At 45.8% G+C, this 26,619-nt stretch overlaps 1 protein-coding gene across 1 annotated transcript in view; it reads left to right on the top strand.

Annotated features, from left to right (window-relative positions):
- Positions 1–10,552: 10,552 nt before the first annotated feature.
- The window catches only part of IGSF3 (immunoglobulin superfamily member 3), an 84,178-nt gene continuing 68,111 nt past the window's right edge, over positions 10,553–26,619 (top strand). The window contains exon 1 of the mRNA XM_052638029.1: positions 10,553–10,613. Within this exon, the coding sequence (XP_052493989.1) occupies positions 10,553–10,613 (61 nt within the window). The remainder of the gene's footprint in view (positions 10,614–26,619) is intronic.

The raw sequence follows: 26,619 nt of genomic DNA on the forward strand, positions 1-26,619 counted from the left end.
GAAGATCAAGCTGCGAAGGCTTGGCCAGCTGAACAGATGCTTCTAGAGGCACCTTTGAGCATGGGAGGAATTGTAAACCTGGGATGGGGCATTCTTCCCAGGACAGGTGGCTGTGGAGTGGGGCTTTCAGCTGCACGAGGGGTCCTGCTTTGTTCAAGGAGAGGCTGAGGGAGGCCTCAGAGTGGGTGTGGGGTGATGTCAGCCCCTGTGAGGAGGGGCGCTGCACAGAGAGGATGTTCCTGGAGAAGAACCAATAGATTTATCCCACAAGCAGTAACCAGGAATGGGTTAAGGTGAGGCCCTGATTTAAGGTGCTCCAGGTCTGCGAGGTGGGTGAGTGCAGAGATAAACGTTGGTGCTGGGCAGGCACCACGCATGGAGAAAGTGATTGACAGCCCTCGGGGGTGAGGAGGGCTTCCCAGCAGAGATGACAAATGAGCTGGGCCTCCAAGTGTGACCAGGAGTTGGTAGGGTGTTGGGGAAAGAAAAGGCCATTCCAGAGGAGGAGCCTTGGAATCTTTCCGAGTTCAGCTCCGTGTGGTGGGTGGAGGCCAGGGACCCATAACCAGAGGGTGTTCATTTGATTCTTGGAATGCTGGGGCTAGACTGCTTCAGTTCTCCCCAAAGGAAATGATCATCCCTGTGTTTGAGGATGAGAATTCTTGGTGCTCAAGCTGCCTGGAGTCTTTTCTGGAAGATCGTGGGTGTAAAACAAACAAAATAGTCCTTCCTGCCCTGTGTGTGGGGAGGTGGGAAGGCTGAGGGATAGGGATGGGGAGGTGGCTGATGCAGCCCCGGGTAAAGGCCTGGGAAAGCGGATGTAGATGTGGGTGCAGAGAGGCGAGGAAGGATCGGGTCTAAGAGCTCCTACGGATACAGAGTTTAGGGACAGTTCCATGAGTGGGGGTGAAATTCAACAAGGAGAGGAGGAGAGCCTGGCCTCCTCAACGCCAGGAAGAGAACTTAGAAAGGCAGACATCAGTGGGACAGTTTTGGAGGAACAGATGTTATGGGAAGATACAATGAATTTATTTAAACAAATTTCTGGAACTGGAGATTCAAGGGCTCAATCAAGCTCAGTGCCTTAGAATCAGTAAGAAGTGGGCACCTAAAGTGAGTTTGAGATGGGTCTTTGGAATTCCGCTGTTAGAGGTAGCTTATTAGTTATCTAGTCTGGAAAATCCCATGGACGGAGGAGCCTGGTAGGCTGCAGTCCATGGGGTCACCAAGAGTCGGGCACGACCGAGTGACTTCACTTTTACTTTTCACTTTCATGCATTGCAGAAGGAAATGGCAACCCATAAAGTATTCTTGCCTGGAGAATCCCAGGGACAGAGGAGCCTGGTGGGCTGCCATCTATGGGGTTGCACAGTGTCAGACATGACTGAAGCGACTTAGCAGCAGCAGTGCTTTGTAATCAGTCATCCCAAATCTCAGTGTCTTAAAAGTTATTTTATTTTTCAGGAGTTGTCTGTAGCTCAGGACTCCAGGAAGGGCTTGAGTGGTGGCTAAGTCTTGATTCTTTCATGGAGTGGTGGTCAGCCAGTGGCTGGGACTGGGCCAGTATCGATTGACCTGGAATGGCAGGGCTACCATCTAATTGTCTTTATGGGGTCACTCCTGGGCGCTGGCTTGGGATCCTCAAGACGCGGTGCTCAGCAGTCAGGCTGCTCATGTGGCTCTCAGAGCTCCAGGTAAAGTCACAGAGGGTCACGACTGCCACAGTCATGTGTGCGTGTGTGCATGCTCAGTCGAGTCTGACTCTTTGGGACCCCCTGGACTGTAGCCCGCCAGGCCCCTCTGTCCATGGAATTTTCCAGGCAAGACTACTGGAGTGGGTAGCCATTTCTTTCTCCAGGGGGTGCAGTCATAAGCCACAGTCATAAGCACAGCCGGATTAAAGGGGAAGAAACACTGATCCCATCTCTTTATGGGAACAATGTCGAAGTCACGTAAGCGGAGCTGGTGGGATGGGAGATCGTGTTGCAGACAACTTTGGGAAATAACACCTGTGCTCAAGTGCTTCTGGAACAGATGAACTTCCTAATAGTGTGATGACGAGCAGAGGGGAGTGGGGGCACAACCCGGGTGGGCAACCTGAGTCTCTGGGCAGGGGGCAGGAGGAGACGCAGCCAGTGACGGAGGAGATGTGGGCAGGGGTGGAGGAGGAGAACCAGATGTTCTGGGCGCACAGCTGGGCTTGCTGTGGGGACTCCGAGGCAGATGTGAACAGTGAGGACAGGAGAGCGGCGGGTTTGGCCAGGACATATGGCTCTTGCTTATCAGTTGTTTTCTTCACTAGCTCCAGCCCTCTGCTCCCCCCCGCCCCTTGCCCCATTTCCGCCCTTAGCTTTCGAAATGACATTTCATTAGGAGAAGTTTTAAATTATCGTTGTCTTTTTTTAAAATTGTTTTCCTATTTTATTTTGGTATGGCGTGCATTTTTATTCATTTTTTTTGAATGGGTAACACCACCATCCAATTAATTTAAAAGGATGACCTAGAAGGTAGACTGTGAAAATAGTCTGCTTCTCATCCCATCCCTGCTGAGGTCACTGATGTTAAGTTGCACATTGTTGTTCAGTCGCTCAGTCGTGTCTGACTCTGCAACCCCATGGACTGCAGCATGCCAGGCTTCCCTGTCCTTCACCACCTCCCTGAGTTTGCTCAGACTCATGTGCATTAAGTTGGTGGTGCCATCCAACCACCTCATCCTCTGTCGCCCTCTTCTCCTGCCTTCGATCTTTCCCAGCATCAGGGTCTTTTCCAATGAGTTGGCTCTTCGCATCAGGTAGCCAAAGTATTGGAGCTTCAGCATCAGTCCTTTCAATGAATATTCAGGACTGATTTCCTTTAGGATTGACTGGTTTGATCTCCTTGCAGTCCAGGGGACTCTCAAGAGTCTTCTACAACACCACAGTTCAAAAACATCAATTTTTCGACACTCAGCCTTCTTTGTGGTCCATCTCTCACATCTGTACATGACTAGTGGAAAAACCGTAGCTGTGACTGGTTTCATAGATATTCTTCAGAAACTATTCTGAGTTGCTGCTGTGATGCTGACTGCAGACTTCTGCTCCCTGGCGTCCATTTCAGCCTGCATAGCAAGGGATGGGGTAGAGAGGGCGGTGCTTCATGAGCCGGCACCTCCTCTCCAGACCAATCCCGCCACCTTCACAAGCAGTCAGGGCCTGCAGACTCAGGGCTGACTTCACCCTGAACTTTGTTCAGGCTTTTCTGAACCTATAATTTTAAATGTTGCTTCTAATTTAAGTCAGATTCCTTTCATGGTGGCTTCATTTCTGCTTTGTGTGGTTTCTAAGTGTTCTTTTACTCCTAAGATAGTGATTCAGATATTTCATTCTGTTCTATCATTTACATGTAAAATTTCTTGAAAGGGGGAAAATATATAATTAGGGGAGGTCCTGAGGCTTTGGATTTTTGTATCACAAAATTATTCAGTCTGAAAAGGGACTTTTGAGATTGTCTGTGTTTTCCCATTTGTGTTTTGTTTGTGCTTAAAATTAAAAAAAATCTTTTTTTTATTTTGCATATAGGGAATTTAGCACTAGAGAGGAAGCTAAAATATTACCTAAAGTTGCTCCCTTGCTCTACAAAATGCACAAAAAACCCCAGACCAACTCTGCTGTACATCCTGGTGGGGATGGTCACTTGCTGAGACCTCTCAGTTCCCTGGAGCAGGCAGTGGGGAGTTCCTGGTCCAGCTCTGGACAAAAATGCTTGAACCTGGGGTATTCCAGCTGATCCAAGCATGGAGACGTTTGGTGCTATGTGCAGGCCTGGGGCTGACTTCTCCTTAGCCTACTTTCAAAGGGACAGATTGCCACTGAACTCTGCACAGGGCTGAGATGCAGCTGATAGAAACCCAAGGCGGTCTCTCTGCAGTGCGCAGCATCGATCCGGAGCGTTTGAGGCTATTTTTTCTCTCTGAGTGTCCACAAAATTCATTACTTTACAATGAGCCTGTCAAGGAGAGCTGCAGTAAAGAAACGCTCCTCTCCGCTCCCAGGGCCTCATACTTCTGGAATTTTGCCTTAACAAGTGAATCAAATATTCTGTAAACACACTAATGGCACAGTCCATACCCACCAGGAGTTAGAACTTTCTCAAAGCCCCTTTCTATCTGGTGCCTCACCTGTTACTCACTGTAGTCCTTTATTTTTTCTGGATTTGCTTGGAGGTTCTATGAAAACAGGATTTATGTAGGTCCTTTGCTCTCCAAATGCCCCCCTCCCCCTGCCCTCATGCCCCGGGGCCTGTTCTCTGGGCTCTGCAGGTTTGGTGAGTTAATCGTGTCAGACAAGGATGGCTCTGCATTAATGAGTACCATCTCTTCCCTCCCTGGAGGATGGATTTCCTTTAAAGTCCTTCCTAACTTTGGGAAAACAGAAATATATGGCTGAAAAAGGATTGCTGGGCAGGATTAAAAACTAATCCTTCCGCATCCACATGCCCATTTGTTGCCTTCTGGGTTTGTTCTCCTCTCCACCTGCAAGGGCTCTTCACTTGTCACGTTGTGTGGTTAGTTATTCCACAGTGATCTTGAAAGTGGTTTTTGAGACGCTGTTTCAGTCCTGGGGGATATGTCACTGTGCAATGACAGTCTGCTGTGCTAAGAGATGCTGACACCCCATGCCCACCACCACACCAGATCCTTGTCTCATCTGGGCACCACAAAAGGCAACTGCTTACTCCAGTTATCAGCACCAGATGGGCTGGAGACCTTTGGGGATAGTCACCATTTTCTGATTTTCTCCATGTGCAGCTCTAGCCAAGTGATAACCTTCACAGCTATATCATCAGAGCCTATGTTACTGGGATCGCTTTCTATTTTGAATGTTGGTTGTCTTTCCTCTCTCCGTCAATCATTCCTTCTTTGATTAAGTTGCATGAGTCTAGAGTCCTTGACTGCTTTCCAGGAACAGGCTCTGCCCTTGTTGACTTCTGCTGCATCTTGACCTTTGTGGTGATGATGCCGCCTTTGGGAGCTGTGGGGTCTGTAGCCGATGGAGATGTTGAGGATGGAATGCCAAGTACTTGGGAGCAGCCTGGAATTCACTGTCTTTTGGCAACTTTCTCCAGTTGATTGCTGGTTTATTATGGCCTAACAGGCCCCTCCCATCTGAGTGCTTGCCATCCATGAGCTATGTGACTGGTCTCCGCTCTCTCTGTCCTGCCAGGGGCTGGCTGGAGGAGATGATTTCTAGCTGTACATGATGGGGTGGTCTGGAGAGCTGGATGGGCCCAGGGATAAATTCTCTGTCCAATGACGACATCATCCCCTCCCCCCCTAAGCCTCCTCTGTTCCCATTCTGCATACCCACTCAGTTGCCTAAGATTACAGGGGTTGTTCTGGACGGCTCCCTAGACATCCTCGTGCACTCTTGACTTCTGACGTCATTTCCTTAGAATTTTTCCTGCCAGACCACCCCCCTCCACTCTCTGTGCTCTGCTCTAGCTGGGACCTCAGCAGCTCTCATCTGGGTCACTGCTGGAATCTTTGCCAGGACCATCTTCCTGAGACATGATTCAGAAGATTGATTGATTGATTTTCCCTTATTTACACCCCTCCCCATTGCCTGTGGACCATGGGCCAAAGTCTCTTTCCAGCCACACCCTGATCCACCCCTTTCTGCTGCTTCCTCTTGGGCTTCCTTTGCCCCTGTGTCCTCCTCACCTGTCAGCCAATTGCTCCGTCACTCTGGCCCCTCCGGCTCTCTCCTGGAGGCCTGCACACAACGTGGGCTGTTCTGTGCTGAGGCCCATGAAATATCCTCCTGCCCTCAGCCAGCAAGGGTGCCCACTCCCCTTAATTAAAACCTGGCTCAAGGAAACTCCTTCTCTGAAGCCTTTCCTGACTTCCCCTGGTTAGAAGGGACCCTTCCCCTGTGTCCTCCAAGTGTCCTTGACAGCCCCTCGAGCATATTGCAACCTGCGTGTACGCATCTGTCTCCCCTCCTAGACTGGGGGTTTGGGTCTGCACAGTGCCCGGCAAAGAAGAGCACCATCCATATTTGTGGAGTGAATAAGAAAGCTGGCTCTGCATCCACTGACAGCAAATTTCTCTGAGCGCCAGTTTGTCTCATCTGTGAAATGGGGTCATTACACTTACCTCATGAGATGGCTGTGAAGTTGAAATGAGCTGACACCTGGAAAAAAGTTGGTGTGGGGCACATTTGGTGAGTGCTTGGAGCTGAGGAGGGACTCAGTCCTTCTTGTCCACTTCTGTTGACAGCGGGGAGAAACCCTCAGTTTCAGGACGAGTCTCATCCTTACCTTCTCAGAGCAGCCTTCTCAGCTTGTCCCTATTTGGAGAGTGTGCCCAGGGCTCCTTATAGAAAGAGGGCTGGGTTTGCCACCATAGGGCAAAGGTGTGTGAGCCCTCCTCACTTTGTGGGGGCCTCAGCAAGTGTTTGGGCTTCCCTGGTGGCTCAAACAGTAAAGAAATCTGTCTGCAGTGCAGGAGACTCAGGTTCAGTCCCTGGGTCAGGAAGATCCCCTGGAGGAGAAAATGGCTACCTGCTCTAGTATTCTTGCCTGGAGAATTCCAGGGACAGAGGAGCCTGGCAGGCTGCAGTCCACAGGGTTGCAAAGAGTTACAATGACTGAGTGGCTAACACATTCACTTCACTTTCAGCAAATCTTCAGAACCCAGATCTTGTGCCTCACAAGTTTCTCCAGGGCCTTGGATAGTACACCTGCTGCGTCCAGTAGGGATTAAGAAACAGCCCTGTGTAACAGTGGCTGCCTGCATGTTAATGCCTGAACTTCTTTCTCAGGATTTCTCCAACTCTCCGTCACTCAGGTACCTTCTTTGTGCCCTGGAAGGATAAATTTGTCATCGAGGCTCATGGTATCTGTTAATGCTGCACAGAGGTGTCTAGTTGGAAGAAGCAGAAGAGATAACGTTAGAGAGATCAACCTGAAATGGAAAGTTTAATAACTTGGAAAATAAGGAGTTTTAGGGAAGTGACTAAACAGCTTTAGAAAAAAGGAGATGAGGTCAAACCTGTTCAACCAGGCCCTTGAGCAGAACGTAGCTCAAATAGGAGGCAACTGATGAACCACGTGACGCATCACACACCTGCCAGGCCACTTGGCCAGTCTGGCCCTAGCTCATTTTTGCATTAGTTTCTATCTCATCCCCTTCCCTATTTTACAGCACCCCAGCCCTATCCACCACCACCACCACCACCCCCCCGCCCCCCCCGCCAACTTACACAATTTCTGGCCTGTGTTAAAATGTTCGCCCGTCTTGACTGCTTTCTTGGACAGTGAGGAGGAAGGTGATTTAGGACCATTTGTCCTCATTATGAGCGTAATCCATGCAGAGCACAGAATGGTTAGAAAACCCCACTGAGTGGAGAGAAAACAGTCATCGGTTACCCTCTTGCCTTCTGGCATTTTCCTGTGTGTCAGCTCAGAACTTTCCCCACCCATGTGTGTGGGAGTGTGGGGGCGTTTTTTTTTTTTTTTTTTTTTACAGAAATACTTTCAAACGTTTTTAGAGCCTTTTCCTCCTGTAACTTAGTAATGAGCCTTCAACAGTGTTGACATCCGTCATTATTTTTCTGTGATTTTTAGTGGCTGCCTAGTATTTCACCACATGGGGCAGTGCTGTAATTAACCCAGTCTCTAGGTAGGCCTGTCCCAGCTTCTGGGAATGCCCCAGGGTGTGTTGCCCCATTCATCTACCTCCTCCTGGAAGGGTCTTGCACTTTGCCTGCATAGCCCTCCACATTCCAGTAATGTGTCTAGGTTCCTTCTCCTCAGTTCTCTGTTCAGGGTTATTACAGAATTAATCTCCACTCTCATGGTTCTGTATTATGCATCTGTGCCCCCATTAAGAACAAGTAGGGCTCGCTGCCCACCACCTGTTCACAGTCCTGTTCAAATCATATTCCTCTAATTGAATTGGGAACAATATGCAACCCCAGGGCTGCCCACAGAGGAGGGCAAAGAGCTAGTGACTGAACCACCAACAGGGAACGTTAAAGCTGAGATAGGGAGCGGGGCCACAAGTTGATCTTTTGTGTAACAGGTTGGCGGGGCAGAGAGGGAATCCCCGGAAACCATGTCAATGCACTTAACTATGAATTTTTAGTTGAGTGTCGATGTCGGTGTTTTAGCGTGCTAGATGCATAGGGTGCCTGGCTATCCACACTTAAAGCAGAGGGTGTTCCCCTCCCTGCATGGTCCTTGCTGCTCTGCGTGGTTATATGCCAGGTTATGGAGTGCAGATTGTATCTGGTCAAGCCTAGTGGACCTGCGTGGGATGAAAGTGTGTGTCGTGCGCACGTGCAAGTGTGCAAAGTTGCTTCAGTTGCGTCCGGCTCTTTACGACTCTGTGGACTGTAGCCTGCCAAGCTCTTCTGCCCATGGGATTCTCCAGGCAAGAATACTGGAATGGGTTGCCATGCCCTCCTCCAGGGGACCTTCCAGACCCAGGGATCGAACCTGCATCTCTTGCATCTCCTGTATTGGTAGGCGGGTTCTTTACCACTGGTGCCACCTGGGAAGCCCATGTATGTCATGACTGGTGCTCAAATCTCCAGTTTGGGAGGGCTGGTTAAGAGTTGGTCAGCCATTGAGGTTGCTGCTGGGGAATTTGCATCAAGAGGCATAGCGGGGAGCTGCCGGTGAGTGCAGCAGCAAGAGTAGGTACCTGTAGGCTGTGTTTTTGGAGCTCAGAAGCCGAGGCCAAGGATAGGAAGCACCTCCCTGAAGTTTTCAGTCCTGGGCCCTCCAAGGCTTAGCTGTGCTGTGACCATACTTTCGGGGTGCTCTGAGCGTCCACTCTGCGGGTACTCCTCGCTTCATTTTGCTCTGCTGATACACTCGAGCTAGTTGAATGGGCTCAGTTTCCTGTGATTATCCTAACAGGGCGGCCCACATGTGTCGGAGGTGGTCATGGTCCAGGAGGATAGTCATCTCTGCTGCCCATCCAGCCGCTGCCCTTGCTGTCCTGTGCAAACAGCCCAGCTCCCAAAGCTGCCCATCCTTTTCCAAGGGACACTGCTTGGGAACCTCTGGAACCAACTGTTAGGGCTTTTCCTAACCATGGAGAAGTGGACACTGGGAGCCAGGGCCCTGCTGGAGTCATCGACTCACATATCCGTGATGTTTACAGAAATCTCTCCTGGCTGAGCGCCGCCCAGGGCAGCACAGATAGTGACACAGTCACTCACTGTTTAGGGCCTCCAGCCTGGAGAGGCCAGCGGACCTGGAGGAGGAGAAGGCTTGGGGCAGGGGCCTTGGGTGGACTTGAGAAGAGCATCCATATATTGCATGAGGAGGCTTACGGGGCGGATTGTGCCAGGAGTGGGAAACTGGTGTGAGGTCCCCTGCAGGCCTGGGTTCACACCCTTGGCAGCGAGACAGCCCCCGCTTTCTAGTCCGGGTACTCGGAGGCAGAAGGCAGGGCATGTGTCTAGGAACATGGCAGACTGACCCCTGTGAGCTTCCTGACGCAGAGGCCATCCCTTCACATCACGTCTTATTCCTGATGCCACCAGGGAAGCCCTCTGGAAAGGTCCTCTGCTTCCCTCTGCTGCCCCACGAGCAGGCATCCTGATGCTGCCCGAAGAAGCCCATTGAGATGGTTCAGGAATGACCTGGGCTCAGTGGTCCTCTTCCTGATGGGACCTGCCATCCAGAAGGAAGGGCAGGAGGATGAGTGGAGGGCGGCTGAAGAGAAATTGCTCTGTGTGAGGGGAGGGTGTGGCAGAGAGTGAAGAGACTGTTGTGAAGCCCAGCAGACACCTCTTGATCAGACTCAGAATCTAGAGCAGCTGGAACACCTTTGGTCCAGAAATGCACCCTAAAATAGCAGCATGGCAGCAGTTCTGAGATGTAGGCTTGTGGGAAGGACCAAGGCAGTCAGTGGTTGTGAGTGATGCTCGTTTACTAGAACTCACGGTAAGCTTATGGCTTCTAGGCCCCTGGACTTGGCAGGGGCTGTTGTGCCATGAGGCCACCTTGTTATTAAAAAGAATCAGCCTGACACTCAGTCCACTTCTGTTATCTTTGAGACCGGATGGAGGGAAACAGTGGTCAGTAGATCTAGAGTAATTACAGGGAGAGCATTTACAGGCAAGTAATATGATTCCATCTTTTAAATTTTTTTCCCCTCCGGAAAGCAGAAGGCAAATGCTGGTACTTATATTCCATTATAACCATTTTCCACTGGGTTTGCTGCCTTGAAACATGATGGGACTGGGAGAGGATCTGTCTCATAGCCATGGGCATGGTTGGCAGGGTTACAGGGCTACGCCTTGGCTGCCTGTTCTTCCAGAGGTTTCCATGCCATCCTTAGGTTGGGGTGAGGGGTGATTCAGGTGAAGAATATTATGGGGTGGGTAAGACTCTGGAGCATTATCCCTGGCTTTTAGGGAAAGGAGTGGAGGGTATTGGCAAGAGGTGAGTGACGGGAGAGGAGGAGCCCAGGTGGAAGAGCAGGGAGGTGCAGTCTTTCGGGCTGGTCCTCGTGCCAACGACATCGTGGGATGAAAGGGCCATCCTGGACGTACACATGTCGTCCCTGTTGTTTAAACAGTCAAGGATAGAGGAGCTGGAAGATGTTATAAATTCAGGTGAGGAAAGGACAAGAAATTGAAGGCATGTGAAAAAAAGAAGGGTTTGTTGGTTATAGCCAAAGCTGTTCAGTTCAGTTCAATTAAGTCGCTCAGTCGTGTCCGACTCTTTGCGACCCCATGAATCGCAGCACACCAGGCCTCCCTGTCCATCACCATCTCCTGGAGTTCACCCAAACTCACGTCCATCGAGTCAGTGATGCTATCCAGCCATCTCATCCTCTGTTGTCCCCTTCTCCTCCTGCCCCAATCCCTCCCAGCATCAGAGTCTTTTCCAATGAGTCAACTCTTTGCATGAAGTGGCCAAAGTATTGGAGTTTCAGCTTTAGCATCAGTCCTTCCAAAGAAATCCCAGGACTGATCTCCTTCAGGATGGACTGGTTGGATCTCCTTGCAGTCCAAGGGACTCTCAAGAGTCTTCTCCAACACCACAGTTCAAAAGCATCAATTCTTCCGCCTTCAGCTTTCTTCACAGTCCAACTCTCACATCCATACATGACCACTAGAAAAACCATAGCCTTGACTAGATGGACTTTTGTTGGCAAAGTAATGTCTCTGCCTTTGAATATGCTATCTAGGTTGGTCATAACTGCTTAAAGGTTTGTTATATTGTAACTAAAATTTTTTAAAGTTTTGTCTAAAGTAAGTATTAGAATGTTTAAAAAACGTTTGAAGTCATAGTTTAGCAGTCCTGTGGCAGCTTTAACATTTAGCAATGAATAAATTAGGCAAAAGCTCAAACTACCAGGGGCTTATTAGCTAGATGTCCTGGGATGTGAGGCAGCCTAGTGACTCAGCTGTGCGGATGTCACGGAGATCAAAGTTGGTTTGGGATGAAGTGATTCATTGCATTTGCAGCCTTCTTTGTTCTGGAGCTGGTAGTCACACTTTAGAAGTGGCATCAATAATTTAACATTTATTCATCATTGTCTCTAGACCATCTCTTTTAGGTACCACTAGGGATTTCAATTAAAAAAAGAACGAAGAAATAAATGAGTGATGTTTTTGTCCTTGAACTTAACACCAGGTCAGGCCCTCATCTTGTCTCACCTGATTCTTAATTTGGTCTCCCTGCTTCCAGTCTTGCCCTCTGCTCTGTCCTCCATGCCACTTGGCTGATGATTCAGAAACACGAATCTGATCTGTCTCCTGCTTCCCTCTTCTCAGCTTCCTCTGGCCCAGAGGAGGGGGTTTGACTTTAGGAGTGTGGCTTTCAGTGCCTTTTCCCACCTGGCTGTGATATGCCCCACAGTCACGGGGCACAAGAGACCTTGGTACACCTCTGGCTAATTCTGGGACATATTGCAATGTTTTCACATGACATGTACCTCTCCTTGCTTGCTTCAAGACCCATGTTACTACTTCTGTAAAACGTTTTTGGCCTTACTTTCTCTGCTTTTGAGAGGTCTTAACCTTGTACTTTGCACCTCACTGTCATCACAGCCTCTTGTATAGTATTAATTAGTTACATGTATTTTTGGGGGGAGTTATGTTTTTTGTTTGTTTTTAAAGTGTTTATTTATTTTCTTTTGGGATTGTCAGCTTAGGATAAAACTGTGGCTTATTCATCTCTCCTTCACAATCTCCATGCTAGTCCCCTTCTTGTAACAGGTATTCAGAAAGTGTCGGCTGAAAGTGTAGCAGAGTTCTAGTTATCTTTCCCATGTAACACATTGTTCCAAAACTCAGTGACTTAAAATAATCACTTTATTATGCTCACAGAGTCTGTGGGTTGAAAATCTGGGCAGACACAGCAGGAGTGCCTTCTCTCTGCGCTATAGTGTCTACGGCCTCGGCTGAGAGGATCCCGAGGATGGGATCACTGCGGCTCCCAGCTCAGGCCTGGCACCTTGAAGTATTGTTCCTGCACTTACCTGGCTGGTGGTGCTGGCTGTTGATTGTGAGCTCTGCTGGGACTCTGGGCTGGAGTACCCTCCTCGTGCCCTCTTCCTGGGCCTTGAACTCCCTCACAGCATGGCAGCCTCAGGTCTTCTTCCATGATGGCCTCAGGTTGCAGAGCGGATGCCACATTGCTTTCTATGACCTAGCCTTGAAAGGCACCCCATGTCACAAACCTGCCCAGATTCAAAGGGAAAGGTTATGATAAACTTCATCTATTGGTCTTGTTGCAGAAGAGCACGTGGGACAGGAGATATTACTGCTGTGTTTGGATGGGGCTTCCCAGGTGGTGCTAGTGGTAAAGAACCTGCCTGCCAATGCAGGAGAGACAAGAGAAGTGGATTCCATCCCTGGGTCGGGAAGATCCCCTGGAAGAGGGCACAGCAACCCACTCCAGTACTCTTGCCTGGAGAATGCCATGGACAGAGGAGCCTGGCGGGCTATGGTCCATGGGGTTGCAGAGTCGGAAACTACTGAAGCGACTTCGCACGCATGCACATGTTTGGATAATAGAACCTATGGTGGTGATGTGGGAGAGGTTAGTTCACAGCAGGAGCTAATATCACTGACTGCTATTGCTTCTGGGACTTCCCAGGTGGCGGTAGTGGTAAAGAACCCGCCTGCCGATGCAGGAGATGAAAGAGGCACTGTTTTGATCTCTGGGTTGGGATGCGTCCCTGGAAGAGGGCATGGCAACCCATTCCGGTATTCTTGCCTGGAGAATCCCCACAGGCAGAGGAGCCTGGCGGGCTACAGTCCATAGCATCGCACAGAGTCTGACACTGCTGAAGCGACTTAGCGCACACTACTGTTACTACTACAGATGCAGGTTGAATGCATATTGAGTGCTTACGATGGGCCAGGCACTAAGGGTCTTAAATGGACTAAATCATTGATGCCTTCAGCAACATTATGAAGAATATATTACTTTAGAGGTGAGGGTGCTGAGGCACAGGGAGGTTGAGTAACCAGCCAGGGTCTCACAGCTCCTGCCTACGCTGGAGAGATCAGGGACAGAGAAGGTTCTGGAAGTAGCTCCATTCTTCAGGTCTGCTGCTGGATTGTGCCACTGCACATATCACGTGGGTGTTGATGGCTGCTTCAAGGGATGTTTTGATGAAAGTAAGGACCCGGATGCAGGTCTTTATGCTGGTGCTCTAGGGAAGCTGAACTGTGAGCCATCCTGGCTCTGTGGCTCCGCTGTGTTTGGACCTTGGTCAGGCCGCCTTTGGAGGGCAGAGACATTGACCATCCTTGTTAAGTGTTTTCCATAGTGTAGGTGTCTGCAGCCTGGCTCCATTAACCCCTCCCCCACCCCAACTCCTGCCTCAGGTTCTGATTCTATATGGTGAGTCCCTAAGAGGATGTGCGTATTGGGTTGCTGTGAGCATTAAAATTAATACATGTAGCTCACTGTCTAAAATCAGGGCCCGGCAAGTGCTGGCTCTCGTTGAGCAGGGCCAGGCTCAGTGTCTGTCTGTCCCCTGTCCAGAAAGGGATCAAATGAAGCTTGTTTTTAGCTCGTGCCCCTTCTTATCCTGCCTTGGCTGAAGGCCGGAAAGTGGGAATCCCCAGCCTTGTCATTGGAGTGGCCTTCCTCACTGCTGTCTCGGAGCCTCTCTGTTCTGTGAGGCCCTTGGGAGGCTTAGTCTCCACTCCATGGTCGGTCTGTTTGGCATTTTTAACCTGAGACCCTGCAGATACCCCATCACATCTTCAGGACCAAGTTGGCAAGGAAGCTCAGTGGGTAGATTGTCATCACTTATCACTGATATTCACTAGGCATGTTCAGTATGAACCACAGACTCAGAAAACCAATAATCATGTTCTTTGTCTTGGAGAAAGTGATTTAACCTGGAAGACCCTTTCCTCACCTGGTAAATTTGGCTATAATGAAATCCCCCTTGGAGGACTTCACTGATGGTCCAGTGATTAAGAATCTGCCTTCCAATACAGGGGATGCAGATTCGATCCCTAGTCGGGGAACTAATATCCCACATTGCTGCTGGGTGAGAGAGCCCGCCTGCTCTAAAGCCCGCACTCTGTGGTAAGAGAAGCCTATTTGAAAAGATAAAAAATAAAAAATAGATAGGTAAGGCCAAGAGACATTGAGTAGATTAGCAGAGTTAAATGAAATCATTTGTTTGTTGTAAGGATCAAATAAGATGATGTATGCAGAGAAGTTAGGATACTGCCTGACACACGAGAGTGCTTATCATCTTTGTCATTAACCTTCATTTTAAAACACATACTTGCTTATTTTAAAAAAATGGTAAAATAGAGGAAAGGAAAAGAGGGGGAAAAAAATCACTCACCACTCAGATTCAGCCCAGTATCAATGTTTTGCTTGGTCATTTTTCTAAGTACAGTATTTTTTTTAACATAAATTTACTGCCTGTGCCGTTTTGCATTTTTAACTGAAATTCAAACATTAATGTTCTCTTTAATGGTTTTACTTAGAAAAACTTTTCCTGTTTTTGGATTGGTACCTATCTCATGTTGATAGAACCAAGAAGAAAATTTTACATGTTCATTTGATGCCTTTCACAGTAGCATTTGATCTCTAGGATAACCTCTGAGCTGGATATGTGTTGTATTACATTATTCCCATTTTACAGGTAAAGAAGTATACTTACGTGGCCGAGTCACATGTAGAATTTGTAAAAGCTGTGTGCTGATTGAGCTCTGAGGCTTATAGAGGTCACAACTGAAATAGATGTGGGATGGTGAGCTAGATCCTTCTGACACTTTGACACTCTCACTTACGTGTCTTGAATTAGACATTAGATCCCGTGCTTAGAGATGTGAGTCTCTCAGCCCAGGCATGTTCCAGAAATGCATGAGAAGCTGACTTTCACAGGCACAGCAGCCACCCCTCCCTGCTCACTAACTCCTGAATCATACTGCCCCTAGCCAGGTTGTCTAGGACTCAGCACAAAGGAAACAGTGGGAGCAAACATGAATGAGCAGTATCTTGTTAAGCTGTATCATGTATTTATGTGAGTAGAAACTGTCCAAATTAATCTGAAAGGACATAGCCTTTCCCACTGACTATTTATTGTCTAAAGCAATGATTCTTAATCTTTTTCTTTTTTTTTCCTGGATCTTGAAACCTTTCAAGAATCTCTTGAAGTTTATGGAACTCCTTTCTAGAACATACACAAGTTCATGTAATATAATTTTTCAATCCATTTTAAGACCCATTGGTGTCTTTATCATTCATATGTTGGTACAAAAAAATTATCTCCAAACTTAAAGGAACAGTAAATTCTCATTTTTATTGTAAATGTAAAACTGCTCTAAAAAAATTGTCCTAAAATAAAAATCTTGATCGGAGAAACTGTGTTCTGCTGAACCACTAGTTACTGCAATTGTGAATATAATTCTTAAAGCGAAAACAAACAAACAAAAAACCCAGAGTATAAAACAATAGTAAGCATTATTCTCTCATACAGTTTCTGTGGATCAGGAATTCAGGAGCATCTTAGCTTTAGCTCTGGGGCTGGAGCTCCCAGGAAGGGTGTAGTCAAGATGTCATCTGAAGCTGCAGTCACTGAAATCTTGTCTGGGGCTGGAGGAGGCGGTTCCAAGAGTTGTCGGCGACCGTGGCTGGTTGTTGGCCCTCGGCTTCATGTGGGCCTGGTTATAGGCCTGCCTTGGTGTCTTTGTGACATGGCGTTTGGCTTTCCTCAGGATATGTGAGCCCATAGAGCGAGGCAGAAACCCCACTGTCTTTTTGCTTTGGAAGTCACACTCCGTTGTTTCTGCATTTCCTGTTAGTCACAGGTGTTAGCTCTATTAAGTGCAGAGGGCAGGTCTGAGGGAGTAGCTCTCCAGGTGTGCCACCTCCCAGCACTTTGACCTGGAAGTTCTCCTTATCCTATCATTTAGGGTTTTTATGCAGAGCAGTGGGGGCAGTGTGTGGTGTTACTACGTAGGCATGATTGATTAAATCTTTGGCCACTGGTGATTAAACTCTACTTCCAACCCCCTTCTCCTCCTTTAACTTCAGAGGGTGGGGCTGAAAGGTCCACCCCTCCAAGCGTGATGAGTCCCTCTGAAACTAACGACTCACCTTGAATTAGCTCATTAGCATAAACTTCTGTTTGTTCCCAGAGGCTCCTTGTGAATGACAAAAGACAGTGTAACTCAGGAAATTCCAAGAGTTTTAGGAGCTCTGGGTCAGGAACCAGTGACAAAAACCAAATACATAGTTTTTATTTTTACTGAACTTGAGTTTGGCTGCTTGCTGCTTGAAAGCCACGTAAGAGATGAGTATGGTTGGAAAGGAAAGGTTACTCTATTCAGGAGGTTGATAACCTGGGGAGATGACATTCATGCCCAACTCCCAACTCCGAAGATTCTGCTAGACCATGAAAGGGAAAGTCATCTGGCAGGGTGGTCAGAGTCTTCTTTATCTTCAGCTGTGTGCAGACTTTCTTCTCATTGGTTAGAAAGAAAAAAGAAAGTGAAGTTGCTTAGTCGTTTCCGACTCTCATTGGTTGGTGGTGAGGTAATAGGGTGGTGCTCCAGGAATCTCCAGCATAAGCTGAAGTTACCACCCTCTACCTGGGTGGGGGCCTTCGTACCTGTGGTGTGTGCTGTGCTTAGTTGCTCAGTCATGTCCGACTCTTTGCGGACCCCACGGACTACAGCCCTCCAGGCTCCTCTGTCCATGGGATTCTCTAGGCAACCCTCCTTCAAGGGATCTTCTCAACCCAGTGATCAAACCCAGTTCTCCCGCATTACAGGCGGATTCTTTACCGTCTGAGCCACCAGGGAAGCTGGATGGGGGCTTAGTACCTGCAGAATTCAAAACTATTGATGTTTTTTTGGTTTGTTTGTTTTTTTTGGTTTTGCCACATGGCATGGGCTTCGCTGGTGTCTCAGATGGTAAAGAATCTGCCTGCAATGCAGGAGACCATCTCGGAGGAGATGCAGGTTTGATCCCCAGGTCGGGAAGATTCCCTGGAGAAGGGACTGGCTACCCACTCCAATATTCTTGCCTGGAGAATTCTCTGGACAGAGGAGCCTGGTGGGCTATAGTGCTGGGGGTCGAAAAGAGTCAGACACAACTGAGCGACTAACACACAAACAACAACGACAAAAGTATGGGGGAATCTCAGTTCCCCGAGCAGGGACCGAACCTGTGCCCCATGCTCCCTGCAGTGGAAGTGTGGAGTCTTAACCGCTGGACCTCCAGGGAAGGCCCTCAAAAGCATTGTTTCTGTGTAATCCTTGAGGAAGAATCCAGACCCTGTCCCATGGTGGTGCTATTGTTTCTTAACTGTTTCTTCTCAATTTCTACATTTCTCTCCCTTCTCTGATTGTTATTTAGTCTTTGGAACCCCATGGACTGTATCTCACGCCAGGCTCCTCTATCCTCCACTGTCTCCCTGAGTTTACTCAAATTGGTCATTAAATTCTCTGATTAGCAACTCTTTGAATCTGCCCTTGGGAATTCAGAGAAGGTCAAGGAGGTTGGATGAAACCTATTTCCTATGAATGAGAAACAGGGGACCTGAAAAGGATTTGTATCCAGGAGGGCCCCATAGAGTCCTGCTCTGTTTCATTATTATTCATATATCACATGAGTCAAAACAGAAGAAATTTCGTGATCATGCATTGTTTTTATTTTGGTTAAATGTTTTTTCCCTAATTATACTGTTTGCAGAGGTCTGAGGGAAGAAGTAAAAATAAAGAAGAAAATAAAAATCAGTTGCCATTTTTTTCACCCAAGATTTTCTTTCTAGTCCTTTTATTTGTTTATGAGTTTCTTTTCTCTATGAAAAGATGTTTCTTCAAATATAATTGACATATAACATTATATTGGTTTCAAGTGTACAACATAATGATTCAGTATTGTATGTATGGTAAAATTGTTACCAAAGCAAACTCTGGTCTCCTGCCAGATGCATGCTGCAAAGCCAGTCTACTGACTGGTTGTGGTGAGGAAAGCACAGTGCTTATTGCAGGCACCAAGCAAGGCCGCTAATGCTCAAAAGATCCAAACTCCCCAATGGCTTTCAGAGAAGAGTTTTCAAAGGCAACATTAGAGGTGAGGGTTGCAGAATGTGTGATCAGCTCGTGACCTTTCTTCTCAGGGGTTGGTGGTGAGGTAATGGGGTATTGTTTTGGAAAACTTAACCATCAACCTTCTGGGTCTAACCAGTTTGAGGTCTAGTGCTTGTGGTCAGCATATAGTCTCCATCGTCCACCTTAGGTGGGAAGGGTCTTGGTTCCTGCAGAACAACTCAGAGATATGCATCAGATTGTTATATGTGTCTCTTGAGGAGAAAGTAGGAGCCCAGTGTCTCTGTTTGGTCTCTGCACTTTTGCTTAAGCTATCATTACTTTTCTTGCTAGACTGCTTTTCCTTTGTTCCCGCATTTCCTCAGTTCTCTAACTAGTTACTGCTTGAGTCTGCTGTTTGGAACTTGGGGAAGGCCTGCTGCTGCTGCTGCTGCTAAGTCGCTTCAGTCATGTCCAACTCTGAGCGACCCCATAGACGGCAGCCCACCAGGCTCCCCCGCCCCTGGGATTCTCCAGGCAAGAACACTGGAGTGGGTTGCCATTTCCTTCTCCAATGCATGAAAGTGAAAAGTGAAAGGGAAGTCGCTCAGTCGTGTCCAAGACTCTTAGCGACCCCATGGACTGCAGCCTACCAGGCTCCTCCATCCATGGGATTTTCCAGGCAAGAGTACTGGAGTGGGGTGCCATCACCTTCTCCACATGGGGAAGGCCTAGGAAGACTTAAAGCCTCTTTCTGTAGTCAAGAAATGGGGGACAGAGAGGGGCTTTTGTACCCAGGAAGGGCCGGCAGGATCCTGCTTGGTTTCAGAGTGATTACCTCCACAAATCTAGTTAATTAACATTAACTAGTTAACTACATTGCCACACGTAGTTATAGAACTTTTAAGATTTATTCTCCTAGCAATGTCGAATATACAGTACAGTATTGTTAACCGTAGTCACCATGCTATAGATTATATCCCTAGGACTTGTTTATTTTGTAACTGAAAGTTTGTACCCTTTGACCACCACCTACTTCCCACCTCTGCACCCCTGAGCATAACACCTCCAAGGTCTATCATGTTGTTGAAAATGGTAGGATTTCCTCCCTTTTTATGATTGAATAATATTCCGTTGTATTTATGTACCACAGGCTGTTTATTCATTCATCAGTTGATGCGCACTTAGGTTACTTACATGTCTTGGCTGTGATAAATAATGCTGCAGTGAACATAGATGATCATGTATGTTTTTGAGTTAGTATTTTTGTTTCCTTCAGGTAAATATCCAGAAGTGGAATTGCTGAGTCATATGGTAGTACTGTTTTTAATTTTTTTGCACAACCTCTGTCTTATTTTCCATAGTTCACTTCAGTCGTTCAGTCGTGTCTAACTCTTTGCAACCCCATGGACTGCACCACGCCAGGCTTCCCTGTCCATCACCAACTCCGAGAGCTTATTCAAACCCATGTCCATTGAGTCAGTGATGCCATCCAGCCATCTCATCCTCTGTCGTCCCCTTCTCCTCACTCATTTCAATCTTTCCCAGCATCAGGGCCTTTTTCAATGAGTCAGTTTTTTGCATCAGGTAGCCAAAGTATTGGAGCTTCAGCTTCAGCATAAGTCCTTCCAGTGGATATTCAGGACAGATTTCCTTTAGGATGGATCTCCTTGCAGTCCATGGGACTCTCAAGAGTCTTCTCCAACACCACAGTTCAAAAGCATCAATTCTTCAGTGCTCAGCTTTCTTTATAGTCCAGCTCTCACATCCATACATGACTACTGGAAAAACCAAAGCTTTGACTAGACAGATCTTTGTTGGCAAAGTAATGTCTCTGCTTTTTAATATGCTGTCTAGGTTGGTCATAACTTTTCTTCTAAGGAGCAAACATCTTTTAATTTCATGGCCGCAGTCACCATCTGCAGTGATTTTGGAGCCCCCCAAAATAAAGTCTATCACTGTTTCCATTGTTTCCCCCTCTATTTGCCATGAAGAGATGGGACCAGATGCCATGAACTTAGTTTTCTGAATATTGAGTTTTAAGGCAACTTTTTCACTCTCCTCTCTCTCCTCTTTCACTTTCATCAAGAAGCTCTTTAGTTCTTCTTTGCTTTCTGCCATAAGCGTGGTGTCATCTGTGTATCTGAGGTTATTGATATTTTTCCCAGCAATCTTGATTCCCGCTTGTTCTTCATCCTGCCCGGCATTTTGCATAGAAGTTAAATAAGCAGGGTGACAATATACAGCCTTGACGTACTCCTTTCCCGATTTGGAACCAGTCTGTTGTTCCATGTGCAGTTCTAACTGTTGCTTCTTTGACCTGTATACAGATTTCTCAGGAGGCAGGTAAGGTTGTCTGGTTTTCTCATCTCTATGAATTTTCCATAATTTGTTGTGATCTATACAGTCACCCCACTGCAGTACTCTTGCCTGGAAAATCCCATGGACGGAGGAGCCTGGTGGGCTACAGTCCATGGGGTCACTAAGAGTTGGGCACGACTGAGCGACTTCACTTTCGCTTTTCACTTTCATGCATTGGAGAAAGAAATGGCAACCCACTCCAGTATTCTTGCCTGGAGAATCCTGGAGACAGAGGAGCCTAGTGGGCTGCTGTCTATGGGGTCACGCAGAGTCGGACATGACTGAAGCGACTTCTCAGCAGCTTAGCAGCATACAGTCAAAGGCTTTGGCATAATCAATAAAGCAGAAGTCGATGTTTTTCTGGAACTCTCTAGCTTTCTCGATGATCCAACTGATGTCGGCAATTTAATCTCCGGTTCCTCTACCTTTTCTAAATCCAGCTTGAACATCTGGAAGTTCATGGTTCACGTACTGTTGAAGCCTGGCTTGGAGAATTTTGAGCATTACTTTGCTAGTGTGTGAGATGAGTGCAATTGTGCAGTAGTTTGAACGTTATTTGGCATTGCTCTTCTTTGAGATAAGAATGAAAACTGACCTTTTCCAGTCCTGTGGCCACTGCTGAGTTTTCCAAATTTGCTGGCATATTGAGTGCAGCACTTTAACAGTATCATTTTTTAGGGTTTGAAATAGATCAACTGGAATTCCGTCACCTCCACTAACTTTGTTCATAGTGATGCTGCCTAAGGCCTGCTTAACTTTGCACCCCAGGATGTCTGGCTCTAGGTGAGTGATCATACCATCATGGTTATCTGGGTCACGAGGATTTTTTTGTATAGTAGTTCTGTGTATTCTTGGCACCTCTTCTTAATATATTCTGCTTCTGTTAGTTCAGTCGCTCAGTTGTGTCCGACTCTGCGACCCCATGAAGCGCAGTATGCCAGGCCTCCCTGTCCATCACCAACTCCTGGAGTCCACCCAAACCCATGTCCATCGAGTCGGTGATGCCATCCAACCATCTCATCCTCTGTTACCCCCTTCTCCTCCTGCCCTCAATCTTTCCCAGCATCAGGGTCTTTTCCAGTGAATCAGCCCTTTGCATCAGGTGGGCAAAGTATTGGAATTTCAGCTTCAATGTCATTCCTTTCCATGAACACCCAGGATGTTCCTTTAGATGGACTGGTTGGATCTCCTTTCAGTCCAAGGGACTCTCAAGAGTCTTCTCCAACACCACAGTTCAAAAGCATCAATTCTTCTGTGCTCACCTTTCTTTATAGTCCAACTCTCACATCCATACATGACTACTGGAAAAACCATAGCCTTGACTAGATGGACCTTTGTTGGCAAAGTAATGTCTCTGCTTCTTAATATGCTGTCTAGGTTGGTCATAACTTTCCTTCCAAGGAGTAAGCGTCTTTTAATTTCATGGCTGCAGTCACCATCTGCAGTGATTTTGGAGCCCAGAAAAATAAAGTCAGCCGCTGTTTCCACTGTTTCCCCATCTATTTGCCATAAAGTGATGCGACCAGTTGCCATGATCTTCGTTTTCTGAATGTTGAGCTTTAAGCCAACTTTTTCCCTCTCCTCTTTCACTTTCATCAAGAAGCTCTTTAGTTCTTCTTCACTTTCTGCCATAAGGGTGGTGTCATCTGCATATCTGAGGTTATTGATATTTCTCCTGGCAGTCTTGATTCCAGCTTGTGCTTCCTCCAGCCCAGCGTTTCTCATGATGTAGTCTGCATATAAGTTAAATAAGTTAGGTTCATACCATTTATGTCCTTTATTGTGCCCATCTTTACATGAAATCTTCCCTTGGTATTTCTAAATTTCTTTAAGAGATCTCTAGTCTATCCCATTCTATTGTTTTCCTCTATTTTTTTTGCATTGACCACTTAACTCTCCTTGCTGTTCTTATCCCTCCTTGCTATTCTTTGAAACTCCAAAATCAAATGGATATATCTTTCCTTTTCTCCTTTGCCTTTAGCTTCTTTTTTTCTTCCTTCTCTCTTTTTTTCCATAGTGTCTGCACCAATTAAATTCCCACCAACAGGACACAAAAATTCCCCTTTACCACATCCTCGTCAACACTTGTTATTTCTTGTCTCTTTGATAGTAGCATTCTAATAGGTATGAGATGATTCCTCATTGTGATTTTAATTTGCATTTCCCTGATGATTAGTGATGTTGAGCATCTTTTCAGGTGTCTGTTGGCCGTTTGTGTATCTTCTTTGCAGAAAATAATCTGTTCAGATGCTCTGCCCATTTTCTCATCAGAGTGTTTCTTTGCTGTTGAGTTGTATGAGTTCTTTATAAGGACTTTGTTTTTTTTAGAGCAGTTTTGGGTGTACAGTAAGATTAAGAGGCAGATGCAGAGATTTTCCATATACTCTTAGTCCCTTAGGCATGCATAACTTGCCCCATTATCACCATCACTCATCAGAGAGGTAAATTTTTAAACCAGGAATATGTTAACATACTATAATCATCCAAAGTCCATGGTTTATCTCAGGGTTCTCTACTGGTGTTATACACTCTGTGGGTTTGGACAAATGCATAATGATATGTGTCCATCATTGTGGTATCATACAGAGTATTTTCACTGCCCTAAAAATATTAGTGCTCTGCCTGTTCATATCCCTGCCCTCCATTGTCAGTGATCTTTATGGAGACGGATCTGTCTCCATGGTTTTGCATTTTGCAGAATGTCATTTACTTGGAATCATACAATGTGTAGCATTTTCCGACTGGCTTCTTTCACTTAATAATATGTATTTTCAAGTTCCTCCATATCTTTTCATGGCTTGATTGCCCATTTCTTTTTACTGTTGAACAATACTTGGTTGTCTGGATGTATCACAGTTTATCCTTTCACCTACTGAAGGACATCTCATTTACTTCCAAGTTTCAGCAGACATAAAGAGAACTGCTATAAATATCCACGTGTAGGTTTTTGTGTAGATAGAAGCTTTCAGTTTCATTGTGTAAATGCCAAGGGGCACAAGTGCTGAATTGTACGGTAAGATACAAGATACCACGAAACTGTCTTCCAAAACGTCAGTACCGTTTTGCATTTCTACCAACAATGAATGAATGTTCCTCTTGCTGCACATAGTCGCCAGCATTTGGTGTTGTCAGTGTTCTGGATTTTGGCCATTCTCGTTTGTTGATTTAATTTGCATTTCCTTGATGACGTATGGTGTGGAACGTCTTTTCATATGCTCACTTCCAATCTGTATATCTTTTATGATGGGGTGTCCATTAAAGATCTTTGGCCCATTTTTTAATCAGGTTTTTTTTTTCTAATTGTTTTAAGATTTGGTTTTATATTTTGCATAACAGTTCTTTATCAAATATCTCTTTTATAAATACTTTCTCCCAGTTTGTGACTTATCTTTTAATTCTCTTGATATTGGCTTTCACAGAGGTGAAATTTTAAATGTTAATGAAAGCCAACTCATCAATTATTTCTTTCATGGATCATGCCTTTGGTGTTGTGGCTAAAAAGACATTACCATATCAGAGATTATCTGGACTTTCTCCTGTGTTATCTTCTAGGGGTTTTACAGTTTTGCATCTTACACTTAGGTCCGTAATCTGTTTTGAGTTAATTTTTGTGAAGTGTGTAAGGTCTGTGTCTAGATTCTTTTTTTTTTTTTTTTGGCATGTATCTAGTTGTTTGAACACTGTTTGTTGAAGAGGCTATCTTTATTCCATTGTTTTGCCTTTGCCTTATGTCAGAGATCAGTTGACTAAATTTATCATGCTAATGTAAGTGATTATTATGCTTTTAACTTTAAATTCTCATTTGTTAATTATTGGTTTATAGAAAAGCACTTGACTTCTGTATTAACCTATTGTATCCTGCAATCTTGCTATAATCACTTATTAGTTCAGTAGTATTTTGGCAATAATTTTTTTTAAATTTTAATACAGGCAATCATGTCACCTGCAAGCAAAGAGTTTTGTCTTCCTCCCCACTATGGATACCTTTTAAGAGTATACCAATATGTATACTCTTTTTTCTTGCCTTATTGTAAGGGAATGGCAAGAAGGGATATATTTGCGTTGTTCTTGATCTTAGTGGAAAAGTTTTGAGCTTCTCACTGGTCAATGTGATGTTAGCTAAAGGTATTTTGTAGGTAGTCTTTGTCAAGTTGAGAAGGTCTCTATTCCTAGTTTACTACAAGTGTATAGTGAATGAGTGTTGAATTTTGTCAAATGCTTTTTCTGCATCTGTTGATATGACCATGTGGTTTTTCCTTTTTAAAGTTTGATATGGTGTATTACATTAGTTGATTTTCCAATATTGAGTAAGTATACCTGGGATGAATCTCACTGGTTCTAGTATATATGTCTTTTTATACTTTTTGGATCTGATTTGCTAATATTTTCTTGGGAATTTTTGCACCTGTGTTCTTGAGAAATATTGGTCTGTAGTTTTCTTTCCTTATAATACCGTTGTTGATTTTGGTATCAGGGTAATGCTGGCCTGATATTAATAGAATGAGTTAGGAAGAGGTGTTCCCTTTGTTTCTGCCCAAAAAAGATATTGTGGAGAATTGGTATAATTTCTTCCTTAAACGTTGGGTAGAATTCACCAGTGTGACCCCATCTGGGCCTGGTGCTTTCTGTTTTGAAAGGGTTTTAATTATTGATGCAATGTCTTTAATAGGTATAGTGAAAGTGAAAGTCGCTCAGTCATGTCTGACTCATTGCGACCCAATAGACTGCAGCCTGCCAGGCTCCTCTGTCCATGGAATTCTCCAGGCCAGAATCCTGGAGTGGGTAGCCTTTCCCTTCTCCAGGGGATCTTCCCAACCCAAGGATCAAGTCCAGGTCTCCCTCATTGCAGGTGAGGTTGCTGAGCCAGCTTTACCAGCTGAGCCACCAGGGAAGCCCATACTATTAAGCCTGTCCTTAATAGGTATAGACCTATTCAGATCATCTTTGCTTCTTACGTGACTTTTGCAGATTGTTTATTTCAAGGAGTTGGTCTGTTTCATCTGGGTTATCAAATTTGTGGTCACGGAGTTGTTCATGCTACTGTTGCTAAGTCACTTCAGACGTGTCTGACTCTTTGCGACCCTGTGGACTGTAGCCCACTGGGCTCTGCTGTCCATGGCATTCTCCAGGCAAGAATACTGGAGTGGATTGCCATGCCCTCCTCCAGGGGACCTTCCCAGTCCAGGGACTGAACCTGCATCACTTATGTCTCCTACATTGGCAGGCAGGTTCTTTACCACTAGCACCACCTGGGAAGCCCAGAGTTGTTCATAGCTTTCCTTTACTATTCTTTTAATCTCCATGGGATCTTATAATTCCCTCTCTTTCATTTTGGATACTAATAACTTACATTCTCTTTTTTTCTTTGTTAACCTCGCTAGAGCGTTATTGATTTTATTGATCTTTTAAAAACACCAGCTTTGGTTTCATTGACTTTCTCTATTGCTTTTCTGTTTTTAATTTCATTGATTTCTGCCCTAATTCTTTTTTTTTTTCCTGCTCTAATTCTTATTTATTCTGCTTACTTTGGATTTACTTTACTCTTCCTTTCCTAGTTTCCTAAGGTGGAAACTTATTGATTTAAAGTTTTTCTTCTTTTCTAATTTAATACTATAAATTTTCCTCTAAGCACTGCTTTCCCTGAATATCATAGCTTTTGATAAGTTGTATTTTAATTTTCATTTAGTTAAAAAATTTATTTCTCTTGAGATTTTGTGTGTGTGTGTGTGTTATT

This window comes from Budorcas taxicolor, chromosome 3 (genome assembly GCF_023091745.1).
Source record: "Budorcas taxicolor isolate Tak-1 chromosome 3, Takin1.1, whole genome shotgun sequence".
In the NCBI taxonomy this organism is placed as follows: domain Eukaryota; kingdom Metazoa; phylum Chordata; class Mammalia; order Artiodactyla; family Bovidae; genus Budorcas; species Budorcas taxicolor.